At 46.3% G+C, this 23,815-nt stretch overlaps 1 protein-coding gene across 2 annotated transcripts in view; it reads right to left on the bottom strand.

Annotated features, from left to right (window-relative positions):
* LOC102455798 (dedicator of cytokinesis protein 2-like) overlaps window positions 1–23,815 on the bottom strand; it is a 336,752-nt gene that overhangs the window by 203,862 nt on the left and 109,075 nt on the right. For both annotated transcript variants that reach the window (XM_075917669.1, XM_075917670.1), the window contains exons 17-19: window positions 21,137–21,240; window positions 10,955–11,144; window positions 2,078–2,175 (exon numbers count right to left, since the gene is read on the bottom strand). In XM_075917669.1, the coding sequence (XP_075773784.1) occupies window positions 2,078–2,175; window positions 10,955–11,144; window positions 21,137–21,240 (392 nt within the window). The remainder of the gene's footprint in view (window positions 1–2,077; window positions 2,176–10,954; window positions 11,145–21,136; window positions 21,241–23,815) is intronic.

Below are 23,815 nucleotides of genomic sequence, written 5' to 3'. Positions count from 1 at the left end.
TCCAGCTTCTCATCCACAATAAACCCCAGGTCCTTTTCTGCAGAACTGCTACTTAGCCATTTGGTCCCCATCCTGTAACAATGCTTGGGATTCTTCCATCCCAAGTGCAGGACTCTACTCTTGTCTTCATTGAACTTCATCAGATTTCTTTTGGCCCAATCCTCTAAACTGTCCAGGTCACTCTAGACCCCTATCCCTGCCCTCCAGCCTACCACCTCTCCCCCTAGCTTAGTGTCATCTGCAGACCTGCTGAGGGTGCAATCCATCTCCTCATCCAGGTAATTAATAAAGATGAACAGAACCAGTCCAAGAACAGATCCTTGGGGCACTCTGCTAGAAACTGATCACCAACCAGACATCAAGCCGCTGATCACTACCCGTTGTGCCCGAAAGCCTAGCCAGCTTTCTATCCATCTTACAGTCCATTTATCCAATCCATACTCCCTTAACTTACTGGCAAGAATATTGTGGGAGACGGTATCAAAACCTTTGCTAAAGTCAAGGTATGTCATATCCACTGACTTTCCCATATCCACAGAGCCAGTTACCTCATCACAGAAGCTAATCAGATTGGTCAGGTATGACTTGCCCTTTGTGAATCCATGTTGACTATTCCTGATCACTTTCCCCTCTTCCAAGTGCCTCAAAATGAATTACTTGAGGATCCTCTTCATGATTTTTCCAGGGACTGAGGTGAGGCTGACTGGTCTGTAGTTCCCTGGATCGTCCTTCTTCCCTTTTTTTAAAGATGGGCACTACATTTGCCTTTTTCCAATCATGCGGGATCTCTCCCAATCTCCACAAGTTTTCAAAGATAATAGCCAAAGGCTCTGCAATAACATTTGCCAACTCCCTCAGTACCCTTGGATGCATTAAGTCCGGGCCCATGGATTTGTGTATGTTTAGCTTTTCTAAATAGCTCCTTCCTTGTGAAGTTTTTTTTGTTTTTTCTCCCCTCCCCTTCTCCCCCCCCCCCCCCCCCCCACCACCACCAAGGGCTATCCACCTCCTTTCCATACTGCGTTGCCTAGTGCATCTGTCTGGGAGCTGACTTTGTCTGTGAAGACAGAGGCAAAGAAAGCATTGAGTACTTCAGCTGTCCCCACATCATCTGTCGGTAGGTTAACCTAGTGTGGGAGGTATCTCCTTCATCCAGTAAGGGCCCCCACACCTTCTCTGATCACCTCTTATTGCTAACATGCATGTAGAAATCTTTTTGTTCCCCTTCACATCCCTTGCCAGCTACAATTCCAATTGTGCTTTCACCTTCCTGATCACTCCCCTGCATTCCCGAGCAATAGATTTATACTCCTCCCTAGTCATCTGTCCAAGTTTCCACTTCTTGTAAGCTTCCTTCTTGTGTTTACGCTCACCATAGTCCCATTCAATGATCGGTTCATTCAAAATGAAGAAAACAACTGAGAGTGGAAGAAGCAGAAATGCTTATTTCTTCCAGAGCTTGTTCACGTCCATTCCAGTCGGGTGTTTCCCAAGCGGCTACGCCCCGGTGGTGGGGTCAGAGTACAGCTCTGCCAACTGCTGCATCTGCCCTGGCCTGCTGGTCAGTGGCATAATGAGCAGTGAACGTACGCACCAAAGCCCTACACGTTCCTGAATGGGAACCTGGGTAGAAACACAGATGGGACGTCTACACGCTGCCTGAGTGGGCTGTGACTACAGGTGGTGGGATTTTAACCAGGTCAGAACAATACAATTCAATATCCAGGAAGAAATGCATTGTGATGACCATCAGCTGCCCGTCCTCCAGTCTGCTATCACCACAAAGAGCTGGGGCAGCTTCCTAAGTGACCCATATGCTCCCGGCAGCACTGTGGGGCTCTCCGAACATCTAGCACGTGCAATGCTTGTTGTTGGCACTTGCATGTGGTGGTGAGTAAAAACCGGAGGGAAATGTCTTGCCCTAGGTGAAATTGTGAGAGCGCTTAAGACAGGCTGGGAGTGGTCAAAGCTGCACCTTTCCGAAGGTGGGAGCAGTCTGGAATGGGGTTGGGGTTAGGCTCTTCTGCGGGACACAGAAGAGACGCTGAAGAGCAAAGCTGCCAAGGATCCTTCTTACCTTGATGACTTCTCCTCCATCCACCTTCATGAGCTTCTGGAGGTTTCCAGCCAGGAGGTTGGGCTTCGACCGCCACTTCAACAGCCCCAGCAGGTCAACTGCATGGAAATACACTCCTTCATTCAGCTGGTCCTTATTTGCTACCAACCCAGGCACTGGCTGAGCCCTTTGGCTGCACCTCCAAGTCAGCCAGCCCTCCCTGTCCCCAGGCCAGCCTCCCCCACCACCGCCGCCCAGCTCAGCATGAAGAGGCACAGAAAATGGTCCCCTGAGGAAAGTGGCTGGCTGGCCCTGGCAGGAGTGACTGTGCTGTGATCCTCCACTCCCGCCTGCACCAGTCAGGGGTGATTGCACAGAGGTCAGGGGAATGGCCGTGAGGCGAGAGGAGAATGGGGCCCATCTGTGCTGGGAATTCCCTGCTGGCTGTCATGCTGTCAGGCATCTGATGCAGTGGCTTCTGCCCACCACTGGTGATGCCCAGATAGATCTGTTGGTTTTTAAGGTGACAGGATTCCTCTTTATTTTCTGGACTGTATCAGTGTGGACTCTTGTACGTTTACCTGTAACCCCAGGGTCTGGCAAGCTGGCTCTGAAGCCTGCAACAGCAGCTCGCTGGCTTCAGTGCTCATGCCCAGCACTGTTCCTGCTCATTACGTTGTCCCTATTGCTCCTGCCTTGCACACAGCTTTGCCTCTGTCCTGCCCCTGCCTCAACCCCTCCCTTCCCTCCTACCCTGCTTGCTCCAGTTCCTGACCTCTGGATTGAGTCATGGCTCTTGCTTCTCACTCCAGACCCTGGCTTGGCCCTTTGCAGTTTCCCCAAGCATTTTCCACACAGGCAAGAGGCTGCCCATGGATGCTGACACGTAGGTGCTTGTATACTGTAACCAATAGCTGTATCTGAGAGGATACCTGGAAGGGGCTAAGTTAAGGTTGTGTGGTTAATTCTGAAAAGGCAGAAGCCTGTGGGATTGTAACTATGGTTTTTCTGTAGCCATATTGGTAGGCCTAAATGAAAGCCAACTTCTGCAGCAGAGCAGCAGCCATTAGCTGTAAAGCCTGGAGTCAGCCTCATATTCCATCTAAATTGCATTACAATAGTGTCCCACTAGGCTGGAGAAGAGGATCCTGTCCTAACAGCCCCCGTCACCAGATAAATATCAAGATGGGTAGAGAACTTAGTTAACAGCATTTAGTCTGGCAAGAAACTGTCTACCAATAGTTCAAGTTGTGGAATCCACATTCTATGACTATTGTCCTCACATTCCTAGTGTTTGTCCATGTGATCTGTCTGGTTTGTCACTGTTTGTCTGCTGTATAATTGATGTTGCTAGGTGTAGCTCAATGAAGGTGGTGGGGTATGATTGATTAGGTAATTCTGTTACAGTATGTTATGATCAGTTAGTAAAATTATCCTAAAGATGGTTACTCTACCTCGTAACTGTTGTTCTTCGAGATGTGTTGCTTATGTCCCTTCTACTAGGTGTGTGCACGACTGCCGGAACTTTTTTACTCTTAGCAGTATGCGTTAGGCCAGGCAGGGAGTGCCCTAGAGTGGCACCGGTATAGCCGTGCATATATGCCCCTGCTGGCCCCAACCCCACTCAGGATAATCCAACGAAGGGGAGGCGGGCAGAATTGGAATGGACATAACTTAAGCAACACATCTCGAAGAACAACAGTTACGAGGTAAGTAACCGTCTTTTCTTCTTAAGAGTGCTTGCTTATGTCCATTCCATTAGGTGATTTTTCAGGCCATAACCATGGAGGTGGGGTCGGAAGTCTAGACCAAGACTGATTGCAACACAGCTGTCCCCACTGCCGTGTCCTGCCTAGCTTGCTGTGTGATTGCGGAATGTGTGGTGAATGTGTACTGATGACCACGTGGCCGCCCTACAGATATCCACAATTGGCACCTGAGCCAAGAATGCTGAGGATGACGCCCAGGCTCTGGTCGAGGGGCCATGATAAGGGGTGCTGGTTTCCCCCTTAGATTGTAGCATGCTCTGATGCATGCGGTAATCCACCAGGAGAGCCACTGTGCTGACCTCCTTCATTTCCCTTTGCCGATCAGCCTAATCTATGTGGCTCCATCGATGGAGCCATGTAGTTTAGACACACCCCTAGTGACAGATGATATGGGAAAAGCTGAAGTACTCAATGCTTGCTTTTTTTTTTTTGTTCCCCAGAAAAGGTCAGCTACCAGACTACCACACTAAGCAAACACAGTAAGGGAAGGAGGTGGGCAGCCCTGGGTGGAGAAAGAGAACCAGGCAGAGGAAAAGATGGGTCAGTGAAGGAAAAATAGAGCTCAAGAACAGGTATGCGGAGCTGGAGAATGAAAAAGGGGTACAGCAGGTAGATAATGAAGATGGAAGGGTGAGGAAGAAGAGAAGAGTGGCTAGTTCCATAGATAAGCGGGAAGAGTTAATGGAGACAACACCAATAATGAGCATTAGGAGGATACAGGATGGGTTAAAGAGGATTACAAGGGAAAATAGGAATGGCAAGGACTTGCAGCCAGAGGAACCAAGAGATAGACCAGAGAATCGCACTGCCACTAGGAAAAGGCAGGTCTATGTGATTGGGGACTCCTTATTGAGAAGAATAGACAGGCCTGAAACCAGAGCTGATCCAGAGAATAGAAGGGTGTGCTGTCTGCCAGGTGCTAAGATACGGGATGTGGAACTGAGGTTGAAGAGGATTAAGGGAGCAGGAAGGAATCCATTGATTATCCTTCATGTAGGAACAAATGATACGGCTAGATTTTCGCTGGAACGAATTAAGGGAGACTGTGCTAGGCGGGGGAGGACGCTCAAGGAAACTGAGGCTCAGGTGATCTTTAGTGGGATTCTGCCTGTTCCAAGAGACGGGCAACTAAGATGTGACAGGATTATGATGATCAATAGATGGCTTAGGCAGTGGTGCTATAAGGAGGGCTTTGGGATGTATGGTCACTGGGAGGCATTTATGGACAGAGGACTGTTCTCTCGGGATGGACTTCACCTAAGTAGGAAGGGAAATAGACTTCTAGGGTGGAGTCTGGCTCAACTGATTAAGAGAGCTTTAAACAAGGAATTTGGGGGAGACGGTTGGGAGATGTCCAGGTAATCTCTACGCCGGATTTTAACACTGAGAGGGAGGAAAACGAAGTAAGAAAGGATATAGCTGGGGGTAGGAGAATGTACATGAGGAAGGGTAGGGTGGATACTAGTCTAATAGGTCATATTGGAGGTACAATGTCCGGGCCAAATTGGGTAAAGAATGTGAATGAGGCCAAACAGCAAAAATTAAGATGTTTGTACACCAATGCGAGGAGCCTAGGTAACAAAAAGGAGGAACTAGAGCTATTGGTCCAGGAAGTGAAACCAGATATTATAGGAATAACAGAAACATGGTGGAATACTAGGCATGACTGGAGTACAGGTATTGAAGGGTATGTGCTGTTTAGGAAAGACAGGAATAAGGGTAAAGGTGGTGGAGTCGCATTGTATATCAAAGATGAGGTAGATTGTAAAGAAATAAAAAGTGATGGAATGGAGAAGACGGAGTCTGTTTGGGCAAAAATCACATTGGGGAAGAAAACTATCAGATCCTCCCCTGGGATAGTGCTTGGGGTGTGTTACAGACCACCAGGATCCAATTTGGATATGGATAGAGACCTCTTTAATGTTTTTAATGAAGTAAATACTCATGGAAACGGCGTAATCATGGGAGATTTCAACTTTCCAGATATAGACTGGAGAACAAGTGCTAGTAATAATAATAGGGCTCAGATTTTCCTAGATGCAATAGCTGATGAATTCCTTCATCAAGTAGTTGCTGAACCAACAAGGGGGGATACTATTTTAGATTTGGCTTTGGTGAGTAGCGAGGACCTCATAGATGAAATGGTTGTAGGAGACAACCTTGGCTCGAGTGATCATGAGCTAATTCAGTTCAAATTAAATGGAAGGATAAACAAAAATAAATCTGAGACTAGGGTTTTTGATTTCAAAAGGGCTAACTTTAATAAATTAAGGAAATTAGTTAGGGAAGTTGATTGGACTAAAGAAATTATGGATCTTGAGGTGGAGGAGGCCTGGAATTATTTTAAGTTAAAGTTGCAGAAGTTGTCAGAAGCCTGTTTCCCAAGAAAAGGGAAAAAATGTATAGGCAGGTGTGTTAGACCAAGCTGGATGAGCAAGCATCTCAGAGAGGTGATTAAGAAAAAGCAGAAAGCATATAAGGAGTGGAAAATGGGAGGGATCAGTAAAGAAAGCTACCTTATTGAGGTTGGAGCATGTAGGGACAAAGTGGGAAAGGCTAAAAGTCAGGTAGAGTTGGACCTTGCAAAGGGAATTAAAACCAATAGTAAAAGGTTTTATAGTCATATAAATAGGGAAAAAAACAAAAGAAGAAGTAGGACCGCTAATTACTAAGGATGGAGTGGAGGTTAAGGATAATCTAGGAATGGCCCAATATTTAAACAAATACTTTGCTTCAGTCTTTAATGAGGCTAATGAAGAACTTAGGGATAATGGTAACATAACAAATGGGACTAAGGATGTGGAGGTAGATATTACCATATCCGAGGTAAAAGCCAAACTTGAACAGCTTAATGGGAGTAAATCGGGGGGCCCTGATGGTCTTCATCCAAGAATATTAAAGGAACTGGCACATGAACTAGCAAGTCCATTAGCAAAAATTTGTAATAAATCTCTAAGCTCAGGGGTTGTACCATTTGACTGGAGAATTGCTAATATAGTTCCTATTTTTAAGAAAGGGGAAAAAAGTGACTCGGATAACTATAGCCCTGTTAGTTTGACATATGTAGTATGCAAGATCTTGGAAAAAATTTTGAAGGAGAAAGTAGTTAGAGACATTGAGGCTAATGGCAATTGGAACAAATTACAACATAGTTTTACAAAAGGTAGATCGTGACAAACCAACCTGATCTCCTTTTTTGAGAAAGTAACAGAGTTTTTAGATAAAGGAAATGCAGTGGATCTAATCTACCTCGACTTTAGTAAGGCATTTGATATAGTACCACATGGGGAATTATTGGTTAAATTGGAAAAGATAGGGATTAATATGAAAGTTGAGAGGTGGATAAGCAACTGGTTAAAGGGGAGACTACAGCGGGTTATATTGAAAGGTGAACTGTCAGGTTGGAGGAAGGTTACTAGCGGAGTTCCTCAGGGATCAGTTTTGGGGCCAATTTTATTTAATCTTTTTATCGCTGACCTTGGCACCAAAAGTGGAAGTGTCCTGATAAAATTTGCGGATGACACAAAGTTGGGAGCTATTGCCAATTCAGAAAAGGATCAGGATATCATACAGGAAGATCTGGATGATCTTGTAAATTGGAGTGATAGCAATAGGATGAAATTTAATAGTGAGAAGTGTAAGGTTATGCATTTAGGGATTAATAACAAGAATTTTAGTTATAAGCTGGGGACACATCAGTTGGAAGTAACGGAGGAGGAGAAGGACCTTGGAGTCCTGGTTGATTATAGGATGACTATGAGACGCCATTGTGACATGGCCGTGAAAAAGGCTAATACGGTCTTGGGATGTATTAGGCGAGGTATTTCCAGTAGAGATAAGGAGGTGGTAGTGGCATTATACAAGGCATTGGTGAGACCCCGTTTGGAATACTGTGTGCAGTTCTGGTCTCCCATGTTTAAGAAGGATGAATTCAAACTGGAACAGGTACAAAGAAGGGCCACTAGGATGATCCGAGGAATGGAAAACCTGTCTTATGAAAGGAGACTTAAGGAGCTTGGCTTGTTTACCTTAACCAAAAGAAGGCTGAGCGGGGACATGGTTGCACTCTTTAAATATATTAGAGGGATAAATACCAGGGAGGGAGAGGAATTATTTAAGATTAATACCAATGTGGACACAAGAACAAATGGATATAAGCTGGCTAGTAGGAAGTTTAGACTTGAGATTAGACGAAGGTTTCTAACCATTAGAGGAGTGAGGTTCTGGAACGGCCTTCCAAGGGAAGTAGTGGGGGCAAACGATCTATCTGGCTTCAAGATTAAACTAGATGGGTTTCTGAAGGGGATGGTTTGATGAGATAACAGGATCTTGGTAAGTAATTGACCATTCACTATCAGTGGGAAATAGGTCAGTGGAGGGATGACAGGAGTTACTATAGAGAACTTTCTGGGTGTCTGGCTGGTGAGTCTTGCCCACATGCTCAGGGTTTAGCTGATCGCCATATTTCGGGTCGGGAAGGAATTTTCCTCCAGGGTAGATTGGCAGAGGCCCTGGAGGTTTTTCGCCTTCCTCTGTAGCATGGGGCACAGATCACAGCTGGAGGATTCTCTGCATCTTGGGGCCTTCAAAGTATTAGAAGGCTTCAGTATCTGAGACATAGGTGAGAGGATTATTCTAGGTGAGATTCTGTGGCCTGCGCTGTGCAGGGGGTCAGGCTAGATGATCAGAATGGTCCCTTCTGACCTTAGAGTCTCTGAGAGAGAACAGGTGAAGAGCTGTTTAGAAAAGCTGGACATACACAAAATCATGGGGCTAGATCTGATGCATCCAAGAGTACTGAGGGAGTTGGCAAATGTCGTTGTGGAGCTTTTGGCCCTTATCTTTGCTATATCGTGGCCATTGGGGTAGGTCCTAGACTAGTGGAAAAAGGCAAATATAGGGCTCATCTTTTAAAAAGGGAAGAAGGACGATCCAGAGAACTGCAGATTGGCCAGCCTCACCTCAGTCCCCAGAAAAATCATGGAGGGATCCTGAAGGAATCCATTGCGAAGCACTTGGAAGAGGGGAAAGTGATCAGGAATAGTCACATGGATTCACCAAGGGCAAGTCGTGCCTGACCAATCTGATTAGTTTTTCTGATGAGGTAACTGGCTCTAGGGACACGAGGAAGTCAGTGGATGTGATAGACCTTGACTTTAGCAAGGCTTTTGATACGGTCTCCCACAATATTCTTGCCAGCAAGTTAAGGAACCATGGATTGGATAAATGGACTGTAAGATGGACAGAAAGCTGGCTAGACTGTCAGGCCCAATGGGTAGTGCTCAATGGCTTGTTATCTGCTTGGTGGTTGGTCTCAATCTGAGTGCCCCAAAGATCAGTTCCAGGGCCAGTTTTGTTCAACATCTTTAATGATCTGGATGAGGGGATGGATTGCACCCTCAGCAAGTTCAAGTTCACAGACGACACTAAGCTAGGGGAAGAGGTAAATAGGATGCAGAGTGACCCAGACAAATTGGAGGATTGGACCAAAAGAAATCTGATGAGGTTCAACAAGGACAAGTGTAGAGTCCTGCCCTTGGGATAGAATAAGTCCAAGGACTGGGGTCCAACTGACTAGGCAGCTGTTCAGCAGAAAAGGACCTGGGGATTATAATGGATGAGAAGCTGGATATAAGTCAACAGTGTGCCCTTATAGCCAAAAAGGCTAACGGCATATTAGGGTGCATCAGGAGGAGCATTTCCCACAGATCTGGAAAAGTGATTATTCCCCTTTATTCAGCATTGCAAAGGCCACATCTGGAGTATTGTGTCCAGTTCTGGGCCTGCCACTATAGAAAGGATGTGAATGCATTGAAGCGGGTCCAGTGAAGGGCAACCAAAATGATTAGGGAGCTGGAGCACATGAACTATGAGGAGAGGCTGAGGGATTGGGGCTTGTTTAGTCTGCAGAAGCGAAGAGTGAGGGGGGATTTGATAGCAGCCTTCAACTTCCTGAAGGGAGGTTCCAAAGAGGATGGAGAGAGGCTGTTCTCAGCAGTGACGGACGGCAGAACAAGGAGCAATGGGCTCAAGTTAAAGTGGAGAGGTCTAGATTGGATATTAGGAAAAACCATTTCCCTAGGAGGGTGGGGAAGTACTGGGCTGGGTTCCCTAGGGAGGGGATGAAATCTCCATCCCTAGAGGCTTTTAAGTCCTAGCTTGACAGAGTCCTGGCTGGAATCATTTAGGGCAGGAGGCTGGAGTCGATGACCTCCTGAGGTCTCTTCCAGCCCTAGGATTCTAGGATAGAATGGTTTTACTGTTCTACACACTTATGACTTTAGAAAGCCAGCTTACTTCTGGTAGAGTGGGCTGAAGTCTATTTGCATGAACCAGGAAGAGCCAGTCCAGTTTTGGGCAACACAACTGGGGTCTTTTCTGGCCCATGCAGTATTCATGGAATTGGTACTTACATTCTAAGAGCACTGTTTTCATTGCTGACAGTGCATCAGCAAGAAATAGCCCTGCTTGCATCTCACATTCAGGCACAAACTTCTATTTCCTTCATCTGGAGTCAAATCACCTGCCATGCAGCCCGAGCCCTATTTAGACAGCCACTTTTCGCAATACGGCCAGTTTACCGTTCATGTTTTCTCACTTTAGGGCACTTCGTTACTCTACTATCAGAGGGGTAGCCATGTTAGTCTGAATCTAACAGATGTATTGGAGCATAAGCTTTCGTGGGCAAAGACCCACTTTGTCAGCTGTTAGTCTAGAAGGTGCCACAGGACTTCTCGTTGTCTATCATTAATGTTAGTCGAGGATCTGTTTGGATTTAATTACTGTATGATTTGCCAGAAATCCCGTGCCAATGCTCTGGGTGTGTATAAGAGCTTGTCCAGCGATGTGTCCCCAGGAACAGGGTGCTTTAGAGCTGTTCCTCAGAATTCCCTCACTGTCACCAGGTGACACTTCAGACATTCCATTAATGCTGTTAATGTCAGCGTGCGTATTTGCACAGGCGTGATGGAGTGTGCAGCTGTGTGCAGGGTGGGCACCCGTACAGCTGTGTAGCAAGTGAATACAGCATGTGTAGCAGTGCACACATGGGCATGCGGGAGTACTACAAAAGTGTCACACAGAGGGCCGTGGTGTGCACATCAGCTGAGAGCAGAAGCCTCCTACATACCATTCTGGGTTAATTTGGTGGAGCAGACAAGGGTGGAGATTTGGAAGCTGTCCCGGGAAGAAGTGCTCATAGAAGCCATGCTCCCGCTCACTCGGAATGAGGAACCAGAAAGAGGCTTTGCCTCTGACAGGCCTTTAATAGAAGGCAGGTTCAGGTAAGAGCTGGCATCCTCCAGTTTCTTGAGGTCACCCTAAAACACAAAGTTTCTCATCAGAATGAGCAGGGCATAAAAGATGCAACTTGTATGACTCAGCATTTTGGATAAGCTTGGTGCAGACATAATAGACTCAGACATGGTAAGGCACTGGGGGAGGGACAGGGCAGAGCAGGACAGCTTTCTCTGTCTTAAAGAGACAGAGCATGGCTTCTCTCAGAAGCTTATCTAGCAGCAGCCAGCACACACACTCTGAGTCACTGTTTTACACACACTGTCTGTGGGCCACACACACTCAATCTAGGTCACAAAGCCTGTCTCTCTCACACACGCTCTCTTTTGCCCCCCTTCCAGGTTGCTTTCCCAATTTCTCCTTCCCATTGAAAGGCTGTATTTCAGGCAATTTCTTCTTATGTGGATCAGATTAACAGATTTGAAACTCTCAAGGGACCATAATGGTCATCTAGTCAGACCTCCTTTGTAATACAGGCCACAGAACTTCATCCAGTAAACTGCATCAGGCACTTAACTTCTGTTGTGCTAGACCAGATTTTTTAGAAAGGCATCTAGTCTTGATTGAGAGACTCCAAGTGATGTAGAACAGTGTTTCTCAACCTTTTTTTAAACAAAGTAAACCCTTTTCAAAAAAAAATTAGAAGTACCCCCAGTACCTACAATTTTCAGACACGCAACATTTTTTCTACCATTGCAGCACATTTGTTTAAACAACTTAATCGTAGTCAGGTGGGTGATGAAATTTTTGGGTGTAAAAAGTACAAAAATAATAAAGCGCTGTAAAACTTAAAACAAAAATTGTTTTCTCCAAGTTTCAGTTGTGTTGACGTATGCCCCAGACTGCTCTCAAGTACCTTAAGGGTACTCGTACCACTGGCTGAGAAATGCTGATGTAGAATCCTTCACGTCCCTGGGTAAATTGTTGTAGTTTTAATTATCATCACTGTTAGAAACTTCTGCCTTATTTTAGTCTGTAGTTGTCACAGAGGTTGTTAGAGAAGAAACAGGCGACCCAGGAGTGGAAGGGGTAAACAGAACTGCTTTATTGCCCACACACGTTAACCCCAGGCCACCAACACAATGTTCTGAATGGCAACAATATGGTACCAATTGCACCCTTTTATCTATTTTAGTATCTTAATTCACATGTCTATCACTACTTTCCCTAAAATCTTATTTAGTCATGTTAACTCCCAAACAATGAATATTAATGAGCAGGTGATGAATACAATTATACCCACCCCTGTTTGTTGTTTACTGGTTTTAGTTGAATCAGCATTACATGCTGTCTTCAGCAGCAGCTTCTAGGGAGGGGGAAAGTGATTTGACCCTGAAAGTGTTTTTACAAAACAGGTGAGAAGACAAAATCTTTCAAGGCTGCCAGGACAAAGGGGAAAAATATTCTTAAAGGGCAATGCCTGCTGTGGCTCACCCCTTAGCACTAGCCCAGACCCCAATTAATTTTTACATATCCCAGCAGAGGTTTACGGTGTTCATAACACCATTCACTGGGTTTAGAGAAAGGGAACACTAATATACTATGGCTATGTCTACACCACAGGGTTTTTGCACAAGAACCCGCGGAGCGTCCACACCTCAAGCATGTTTTGCCAGTAGAGTTATTCCTCTCCCCATCAGGAATAACTCCTTTTTGCACAAGAGTTCTTGCACAAAAAGGTGTGTGTGGACACTCAGCAGGGGTTTCTCGTGCAAAAAGAGCCTATCAGAAAAAGCACGGGTGCTGTGATGGCCATTCCGTGAATGGCCATCAGAGCTTTCTTGTGCAAGAGTGTCCATGCAGTGTAGACGCTCTCTTGCACAAAACCACAGCACTTTTGCGGTGCGCTTTGAGGTGTGGACATGCTTTTGTGCAAGACTTTTTTGCTGAAGATCTCTTCCACAAAAAGCGTCTCGCGCAAAAACCTTGCAGTGTAGACAAAGCCTAGGGCTACATCTACACTGCGCATTGTTGCGCAAGAAGATATGCAAATGAGGCACGGTGATGAATGTTGCCATGCCTCGTTTGCATACCTAATGAAGCCATATCTACACTTGTTCCTTCTTGCGCAAAACCCCCCTCTTGCGCAAGATCCAGTCTGCCACTTATTTTCAGGAAGAACAGCTCCTGCGCAAGAGGGGGCTTTTGCACAAGAAGGAGCAGTGTAGACAGCTCTTTCTTGTGCAAAAGCCCCTTGCACAAAATGGTGGCTCATTAGGTATGCAAATGAGGTGCAGCAATATTCATCACCACGCCGCATTTGCATATCTTCTTGCACAACTATGCGCAGTGTATACATAGTCTAGGTGTAATCTCCATAAAGACATGTTTCTGAAATTTCACCAACTTTAAAATATGTTTTCAAATATTTTAGGCATAACACAGGACTTGTCTTATTAAGCTACTGATTTTGCTGAAGGGTTCTCTCAAAACTAGCTAATCAAATAGTTTTCCTTTCTTAATAGTCAGAAGTTAAGAGAGCCTTTAAAGGGATAAAGAGGGAGTGGGGGTAGCGGTGAAGGCAGAAAAATTAAATGGGCAGGGATGGCAAAAAAAGACAGAAAACTTTGGAAGCAAAATTTGTGTACAATAGAAATTAACTAAAAAGTGTGTTTTAGATAGAGGTGGACTTTTGAAGGAATTATTTTAAAAATATGTCCAAAGACCCAAGCATTGCAGACTAAAGATGTATGCTTAGATTGTGCATCTAAATATCTATACAAGGGTATTTTAATGATATGATTTTTATCATCTCCAGCAACACACTAATGACATATTTGAAAGTGAATGTTAGATAGGGACCTGTAGCCTATTATGTTCTGAGTAAATACATAATGCACAACTATTTATCTGCAAATTCAGACACTGACACTATCTATGTGTGGGGGTTGGCAAATGCCTGTTTAATGGCCTCATTACCACTTGAATGGCTCTTTAACAATAAAAATGTTCTACTAATCTGTCTGGCAAGGGGAAAGGCTTTTTCACTCTTAAGTTACTGGAGCTGTGGTTCCCAGCCTGTGGTCTGCGGGCCCCTGGTGGTCTGTGATGGTACTGTAGGGGGTCCACGGAAAGTTTAAAATAGAAATTAAAATAAATGTATGGAGCCTCTCGCAGCCAGCATGTCCTTCAGCCCGCGTTGCTTCCCACGACTCATGAAGCAGCATGGGCTGAGGGATGTACTGGCTGCTGGCACAGAGATTCTCAACGCCCAGGGAGCTGAGAAGCTCCGTGCCAGCAGCCAGCAAGTCCCTCAGCCCACGTTGCTTCCCGAGGGGGCTGAGGGATGCAGCTCGGAAGCAGTGCAGTCCGAGAGACGTGCAGGCTGCAGGCATAGCTATATTGCTTGGGGGGTCTGTCCAATTTTAATAGATTGAAAAGGGATCTGTGATTGGCTGTGGTCGTAGAAGACCACTTAGGGTGGCTTCCTGGGGGCTGACAAAGCCACTGCTACTCGCCTTCCTGCTCTTTGGGGCTTCTCATTGCCCTGTCTTGCTGGGCCAGCTCCCTATTCCCCCCAACCAACGCACAGAGCTGCGATCACTGCCCCTCGAGGAGCAGTACAGTCACTGAAACTTTTCAGGTCCAAGGAAAATGCAGTTTGGGGCTCAGCTTTCCTGGGATACCAGTCCCCGAATGGGATCAGAACCCCAAAGGAATTATTTAGGTAAGCCCTGTTTAGCAATGAAAGGAGGATGTACACAGTGTTTGCTCCCCCAGGTAACAATTATTTACACTAGGCTTGATACTAAGTAAAAGTGATTGTATTAAGTACGAGCAGTTGGATTTCAATGGTAACAAGTGAGAACAGGCAGAGCAAAGTAGATTACGAATTTAAAATCACAAACAATGCTTAGCGACTTCTAACACTAAACCCTCAGTACAAATGTATTGTAAACTCGCCCTAAAACTCCTCTTTTTCCAGCCACGCCTCCAAAACCTTTCCCTGGGGTCTCTGGTTCACTCTCTTGGGAGTGCCATGCCAGACAAAGACACAGACACTGCCAAGCTCCTCATTGTTTTATAGATTCCACTTTGCATGAGAAGTTCCCTGTCCAGTTCCTACCAGTTCGGGAGATCACATGACTTCCTACGACCAACTGCTGCTGAAACTTAAAGGACAAAAGGGACTGTTGATATAGGGTTGCCCAGGCACTGAGGCCTCCCAGCATTCGAAACCCTTGAGGCTTTCCATGGCACATTTACATCCATAAGCCATTCTGTACCTGTATCTCTAACTTACACTCACAAAACAAGAGAGAGAGACCCAGAGATTAAGACCTGAAGACTGAAAGATTACATGAGGCAGTTTGTCTCGAGCATCTTTGAGTTATGTATATTTGTGCCCATAAGTCCATTTCCTAAAGCAAGCAGGGGCAGCGGGGCCCATCACAGGGTCTGTATGCTGGAAAAGGTTGGGAGCCACTGTACTAGATCAAAGACTCACCAGGCAGCAGCCAGTTATGGGAGCCTGGAAGAAGGTTCAGAACAGGACTAGGAAGAGGGGAGGGGGGAGGGGTTGAGCACTAAGACCTAGGAAAGGTAGTGCCTTCCCTTGCCTCTTATACTCACCGCCCATGACACCTAAATAGGTGTTTGTTTAACCTGTACTTAAAAATGGCCAATACGAGGGATCTGCAGCCTGCACTGGAAACCTATTCCAGAGCTATCCTTATAGTTAGAAAGGGTTTTTTCCTCAAATCTAACCTAAATCTCCCTTGCTTCAGATTAAGTCAATTATTTCTTGTCCTCCCTTTGGCAGACAGAAGATTGATCGCCCTCCTCTTATAACAGTTCTTAGTATATTTGAAGACTGTTACCAGAATTCCCACTCAGGTTTTTTTTTTTTTTAAATGGAGATTGCCTATCTCTTAGAACTGGAAGGGACCTTGAAAGGTCATCGAGTCCAGTCCCCTGCCTTCACAGCAGGACCAAGTACCATCCCTGACAAATTTTTGCCCCAAATCCCTAAATGGCCTCCACAAGGATTGAACTCACAACCCTGGGTTTAGCAGGCCAATGCTCAAACCACTGAGCTATCCCACCCCCAAAGCAAAACATGCCCAGTTTTTTCTCAAACGCATTGTATGTCTTTTCTCAAAACAAAACATGCCCAGTTTTTTTCAACCTTTCCTTGTAGGTCAAGTTTTCGGAATCCATTACATCAGGGCTACTCAACATGTGGCCCGTGACCTGTTTGTTTGTGGCCCATAGTGTGGTTTGGGTTTACACAGGGCTCAACACGCAGCCCGTGGGTGGGAGTCAAAACAAAAAAGTCGTCAATATAATGGTCTTCTTCAGGAGTGGCCCGAGGCCGGCTGCAGCAGCTGGCGCCCCAGGTGGAAGGTGCGATCGGCACCCCCGCCTGCACAGCCATCAATGGGCATGACGTCATCATCAGGCGCCTGGGCCAGCGGCGCCCTAGACAACTGCCTAGTTTGCCTAGGCTCACGGGCTGCCCCTGGTCTTCTGTTGATAAGCATTTTAGTGGTTAAATTCCTGGACTGTCATTACTCATTCAAAGTGCTGTCATATGGGTGGAAATCAGATAAATACTGCATTTTATTAATATCAGCAGTACTGACTTAAATGGGGCCTGTGTCTTGTGTAGTCCTGCCTTAATCTTTGTATTCATGCATCAGTGTGAAAGGTTATTTGCATATATATTTGCATGTATATGCAACCACGCTTAAGTTGCGGCCCTCTTCATGTGCTGAGAGTATCATTGTGGCCCCCGGGGCTTCCAAAGTTGAGTAGCCCTGCATTACATTATCATAGACTAGGGTTGGAAGAGACCCCAGAAGGTCATCGAGTCCAATCCCCTGCTCAATTGCTCAATGCAGAACTAAGCCATGAAAAGCAGGAGTACAGCGTTTGAATTTCATAGCCCCTTGTATTGAAATAATGGGCTTGGTAGTGTGGACACACTGCTTACACATTTGAACATAGGGGTTATTTCGGACTATGGCCCTAGTATAGACCAGGCCTAGGTAACCCATTCCAGTGCTTCCCCACTCTCCCAGTGATATATGTTTCCCTAATGTCCAACCTGACTCCCCCACTGCAACTTGAGACCATTACACCTCATTTTGTCATCTACCACCAGTGAGGACAGCCTCACTCCATCCTCTTTGGAAAGCCTTTCAGGTAGTTGAAGGCAGCTATCAAATCTACTCCCCTCCCCAAATATTCTCTTCTATAGACTAAATAAGACCAGTTCCCTCAACCTTCCTCATAAGTCATGTGCCTCAGCCCCCTAATCATGTTTGTTGCCCTCCACTGGACTCTGTCCAATGCGTCTACATCCCTTCTGTAGTGGGGGGGCCCAAAACTGGAATACTCCAGATGCGGCCTCACTAGAGCCAAATAAAGGGGAATAATCACTTCTCTGGATCTGCTGGAAATGCGCCTTCTAATGCACCCTAGTACGCCATTAGTCTGTTGCCAAGGACACACTGTTGACTTATATCCAGCTTCTCATCCACTGTAATCTCAAGATCCTTTTCCGCAGAAATGCTACTTAGCCAGTCGGTCCCCAACCTGTAACAGTGCTTGGGAGTCTTCCATCCCAAGTGTAGGGCTCTGCACTTGTCCTTCTTGAACGTCATCAGATTTCCTGTGGCCCAATCCTCCAATTTGTCTAAGTCACTGCCCTCTCTGCCCTCAAGCGTATCTACCTCTCCCCCAGCTTAGTGTCATCCGTAAACTTGCTGAGGGTGCAATCCATCCCCTCATCCAGGCCACTAATAAAGATATTGAACAAAACCGATCCTAAAACCGAACCTTGCAGCACTCCACTAAAAACCGACCGCCATCCTGACATCGAGCCATTGATCACTACCCGCTGGGCCCGGCCTTCTAGCCATCTTTCTATCCATCTTACCGTCCATTTATCCAATCCACATTCCCTTAACTTGCTGGCAAGAATATTGTGGGAGACCGAATCAAAAGCCTTGCTAAAGTCAAGGTATATCACATCCACTGACTTTCCCATGTCCACCGAGCCAGTTACCTCATCATAGAAGCTAATCAGGTTGGTCAGGCACGACTTGCCCTTTGTGAATCCATGCTGACTATTCCTGATCACTTTCTTCTCTTCCAAGTGCCTCAAAATGGATTTCTTAAGGATCCCTTCCATGATTTTTCCAGGAACCGAAGTAAGACTGACTGGCCTATAGTTCCCTGAATCGTCCTTCTTCCCTTTTTTGAAGATGGGCACTACATTTGCCTTTTTCCAAACATCCGGGATCTCTCCCAATCTCCACGACTTTTCAAAGATAATGGCCAAAGGCTCTTCAATGACATTTGCCAACTCCCTCAGTACCCTCGGATGCATTAAGTCCGGACCCATGGATTTGTGTACGTTTAGCTTTTCTAAATAGTTCCTAGCCTGTTCTTTACCCACCAAGGGCTGTCCATCTTCATCCCATCTTGCGTCACTTAGCGCATTAGTCCGGGAGCCGACCTTGTCCGTGAAGACAGAAGCAAAGAAAGCATTGAGTACTTCAGCTTTCCCCACATCATCTGTCACTGGGTTACCTCTTCATCCAGTAGGGGCCCCACACCCTCTCTGATCACCTTCTTCTTGTTAACATGCCTGTAGAAATCTTTCTTTTTATCCTTCACAGCCTTTGCCAGTCACAATTTCAATTGCGCTTTTGCCTTCCTGATAACCCCCCGGTACTCTCGAGCTAGACATTTAAACCCCTCTCTGGTCATTTGTCCAAGTTTCCACTTTTCATAAGCTTCCTTTTTGTGCTTAAGTTTACCAAGGATTTCCCCTGTAAGCCAATCTGGTCTCCTACCATGTTTGCCTCTCTTGCTACGCGTCGGGATGGTTTCTTTCTGTGCCTTCAATAAGGCTTCTTTAAAATACTGCCAGCTGTCCTGGACTCCTTTCCCCTTCATGTTAGCATCCCAGGGGAGTCTGCCCATCAGGTCTCTCAGGGAGTCAAAATCTGCTTTTTTGAAGTCGAAGGTGTGTATTTTACTACTCTCTTTTCTTCCTTTCATCAGGATCCTGAAATCTACCATCTCATGATCACTGCTTCCCAGGTTGTTAGCCACCTCCACTTCCCCTATTAGTTCCTCCCTGTTTGTGAGCAGAAGGTCAAGCTGAGCACAGCCCCTGGTCGGATCCTTCAGCACTTGTACCAAGAAGTTATCCCCAACATTCTCCAAAAACTTCCTGGATTGCCTGTGTACTGCCGTATTGGTTTCCCAGCAGATGTCAGGGAGATTAAAGTCCCCCACGAGAACCAGGGCCTGCGATCTGGCAGCTTCGCTCAGTTGTCCGAAGAAAGCCTCATCTACCTCATCCACCTGGTTCGGTGGCCTGTAGCAAACACCAACCACAACATCACTGCTGTTGTTTGCTCCTTTAAACTTAACCCATAGACTCTCAACAGGTTTTTCTGCCTCTTTATACTGGAGTTCAGAGCAGTCGTAGTGCTCTCTTACATATAGTGCAATTCCTCCTCCTTTTCTCCCCTGGTCCCTCAGCCTGTTGCCTCACTCTGAATGAAACAACTCCTTTGCCCTTTCCTCAGGGCTTTACCTTCAAGTCCAGCCTTCTCTCAGCAGCTCTCCCCTGGGAGCTGTCCCTGGTTCTGCCTGCCAGCCACCCCCGACCTTCTCCCTTCCAGGTCTGGGCTGCAACTGAGCTGCCTCTACTCCTGTAGCTTCTTTTGTAGGCCTCCCTGGACCCTGACTGGCTGGCTTCTTCCTAGCCACTCTAGCCGCCTAGGGCAGTGTTTCTCAGCCAGTGGTACGAGTACCCTTAAGGGTACTTGAAAGAAGTCTGGGGCATACATCAACACAACCAAAACTTGGAGAAAACTGAATTTTTGTTTTAAGTTTTACAGCGCTTTATTATTTTTGTACATTTTACACCCAAACATTTTATCGCCTGCCCACCTACGATTAAGTTGTTTAAACAAATGTGTTAAAATGGTAGAAAAAAATTGTGCGTCTGAAAACTGGGGGTACTTATAATTTAAAAAAGGGGGGGGTACTTTATAAAAAAAAGTTGAGAAACACTGGCCTACAAGACTTCTCTATGGCCCTTTTGGCCTTAAGGTGTAGCCCCATTACAGACCCTTTATACACATTAGAACTTAATTAGGTGGTCCTCAATTCCGGCAACAGAGCAAAACTGAGTTATTGTGCACACTCCCAGAATACTGTGCTAACTCAGCACTGAAGTTTAGGTCATGGCTCTTGATTTCATATCAAATCCTCAACTGCGGTGGCAAAGTGCTGAATTATGCATCCAAATTAACTATTTTCTAATCAAAATCCTTCATTTCTTTTTAAGGCAACCTATGCTCTAAATACACCAGGAAATGCAGCTATAAGTAAGGCATGACTGCCCTGCATCCTAGCAGAGGAACTGCCATCAGCATGCACAGGGCCACTGCAAAACAGCAGAATGGAGGTTGGAGAAAGCGGACAACTGCAGGGTAGCGGAGCCCTAGAGCAGTGTTTCCCAAATGGTGGTAGGCAAACCTGGGGTTCCGCGAAGAGACAATAAGGGTTCTGCGAGAAAATTCCATTGCAATAACATTTCATGATTTAAAAAAATTAGAATATTTAAGCATTTATGCATTTTATTGAAAACAATTTTCATTTGAGTTGATCTTGGGACCTGATTTAGCATTTGTTTATTATTATCCTTACTTATTTGTGGTCTACTTTTTCAGCTCCATATATAAAACCATTATTAGGGCTTCCGCACAATTCTTTCAAGTTTAAAAGGGTTCCGTGGTGAAATGAAATTGGGAACACTGCCCTAGAGGATCAGAAGAAACAACAGAAAGGCTTGGAAAGCTTCTGGAAGGGCTGTGTTAGGCGGCAGTGAGTACCTGCTGCCAACAGACTAAAAGGCTTGCACCCATGGAGAATAAATTCCCTGTGCTCCCATGCCCGGCAGAAATGAAGTCTGGAAGAAGAACATTCATCTTCTTTGTGGCCTTCTTTATTTTGAACTGATAGATTTACCTGGGCCAACTGATACCTTATATAGAACGAGATCATGTTCACCATCATGCAGGGTTGTACCATCAGGTCTCATCAGCTTCACAAAGGCCATGGAGAAAACTCTCTCGCTTTTATCCTTAGCTAGGAGACACAAAACCAAAAAGTCAGGGAACGTCTATTCAGGGAGAGCAAATGGTTCCTTCCTATGGTTCTCCAGTGTGATGCAGCTCTGTGTTCCAGTGAGGTTGTGCACACAAGGCCAGACTTAGTGGCAGATGACTTTGGCAACTGAGCCCTGGCTTTACGGCCAGGCCAGGCCAGGGCCTTGGGCTGCCTTCTGGATGGAACACAAGTGCAGTAGGTCTGGCTGCTAGGAAGGCCAGTGTGGGTCCAGCACAGACAGACAAAGAGCAGGGCATTTTGCATTCCCCGGGGGCAAGGTGATGGGTGGAGGTTCTGTCTGAGTGCCTGGGCAAGAAGCCAATGGGAGCTCTGCGAGCTGAGCCATGACCAACCTATAAAGGGATTGAAGCAGGAGGGGGGAGAGGGAGCAGCCTCAGGAGCCGGAGCACCTCGGAGGAAGACGCAAGCCAGGAAGGGTGGTGTCAGAGTGACACAGCCAATCCAGAAAGGCTTCTTAAAGGGTCTAGCTTACAGAGAGGGGCCTTGAATGTCTACCAGGCTACTCAGGAGGTGAATACAGGTGGGCCTTGGGCCTCCAGCCAACTCTGATAGAGAGGGCAGAGCTTGGTTCCAGGAGGGCTTTGGGTGGGAATCAGGCAGGACTATAAAGTGAGCACGCTACAGGCATGTCTACACTGCATTCCTCTTTCGAGAGAAAAATGCAAATGCAGCCGAGTGAAAATGTAAATGATGCGCGGATTTGAATTTCCCGCACCTCATTTGCATAATGGCGCTCAGGCACTTTTTCGAAATACCCTATTTCAAAAAAGCCCCGCAGTCTAGATGGGGTTATTTCGAAAAAAAACCTTCTTTCGAAATAACCTTACTCCTTTAAAAGTGAGGTTTAAGGGTTATTTCGAAAGCAGGGTTCTTTTCAAAATAACCCCGTCTAGCCTGCGTTTCTTTGGTTTTTTGAAATAGGGTATTTTGAAAAAGTGCCTGGACGCCATTATGCAAATGAAGAGTGGGAAATTCAAATCCGCGCATCATTTACATTTTCGCTCGGCTGTATTTACATCCCTCTCTGGAAAGAGGAGTGCAGCGCAGACGTACCCTTAGGGTGGCTGGGGAGGGGTGGGGCGGGAGCTTGCTTGACCCACCGGGTACCAGTCACAAGCCCATTGCAAGGTGGGAACTCTGAGGCGAGGCCTCTTAGAGACAGCGAGAGGGGCCTTATCCCCTTCAGTGTAAAGGTGGGGGGCGGAGTAACACAAACACAACCTGTAACATTGTTAATTGCATGTGGATCAGTAAATAAGCTTAAACACAAATAGAGGGCACCCAAATACAAGGTCACCCAGGATCCCATGGTCCCTAGGGCAAGCCGTGTGCTCATGCCAGCTAACTGCCTACTCTTGTGGCCGCAGTCCTCCCTTGGCTACATGAGGCAATGCCACAACCACCCCCATCAGTTCCTTCTCACTGAATGTCTAGAGTTCAGACTCTGGTACAGAAGGGATAGAGAGCAGGCTGTGGGATCCACATATGCATCACGTCTTGAGGAACCAAGGGCGAGTTATGCCTGACCAACGTGATTAGCTTCTATAATGAGGCACCTGTCGACACGGGGAAGTCGGTGGATGTGATAGACCTTGACTTTAGCAAAGCTTTTGATACGGTCTCCCATAATATTCTTGCCAGCAAGTTAAGGAAGTCTGGATTGGATAAATGGACTGTAAGGTGGCTGGAAAGCTGGCTAGATTGTCAGGCTCAATGGGTAATGATCAATGACTTGATGTCTGGCTGGCGGTCAGTTCAAGTGGAGTGCCCCAAGGATCAGTTCTAGGGCCCATTTTGTTCAGCATCTTCATTAATGACCTGCATGAGGGGATGGATTGCACCCTCAGCAAGTTGGCAGATGACACTAAGCTAGGGGGGGAGGTAGATACACTGGAGGGCAGGGATAGGGGTCCAGAGTGACCTGCACAGATCAGAGGATTGGGCCAAAAGAAATCTGAGGAGGTTCAACAAGGACAAGTGAAGAGTCCTGCATTGGGACAGAAGAATCCCAGGCATTGGTACAGGCTGGGGACTGACTGTCTAGGCAGCAGTTCAGCAGAAAAGGCCCTGGGGATTGCAGTGGATGAGAAGCTGGATATGAATCAACAGGGGCCCTTGTAGCCAAGAAGGCTAATGGCATATTAGGATGCATTAGGAGGAGCATTGCCAGCAGATCCAGAGAAGTGATTATTCTCCTTTACTCAGCATTGGTGAGGCCACATCTGGAGTATTGAGTGCAGTTCTGGGCCCCCACTGCAGAAAGGATGTGGATGCATTGGAGAGGGTCCAGCCGAGGGCAACCAAAACTATTAGGGAGCTGGAGCGCATGACCTATGAGGAGAGGCTGAGGGATTTGGGCTTGTTTAGTCTGCAGAAGCGAAGAGTGAGGGGGGATTTGAGAGCAGCCTGCAACTCCCTGAAGGGAGGTTCCAAAGAGGATGGAGAGAGGCTGTTCTCAGCAGTGACAGATGGCAGAACAAGGAGCAATGGTCTCAAGTTACAGTGGGGGAGGTCGAGGTTGGATATTAAGAAA

The sequence above is a fragment of the Pelodiscus sinensis genome, unplaced genomic scaffold (genome assembly GCF_049634645.1).
Source record: "Pelodiscus sinensis isolate JC-2024 unplaced genomic scaffold, ASM4963464v1 ctg107, whole genome shotgun sequence".
Classification (NCBI taxonomy): Eukaryota; Metazoa; Chordata; order Testudines; family Trionychidae; genus Pelodiscus; species Pelodiscus sinensis.
The sequence above is the reverse complement of the archived record's forward strand: the minus strand, read 5'-3'. Positions and strand labels throughout refer to the sequence as shown.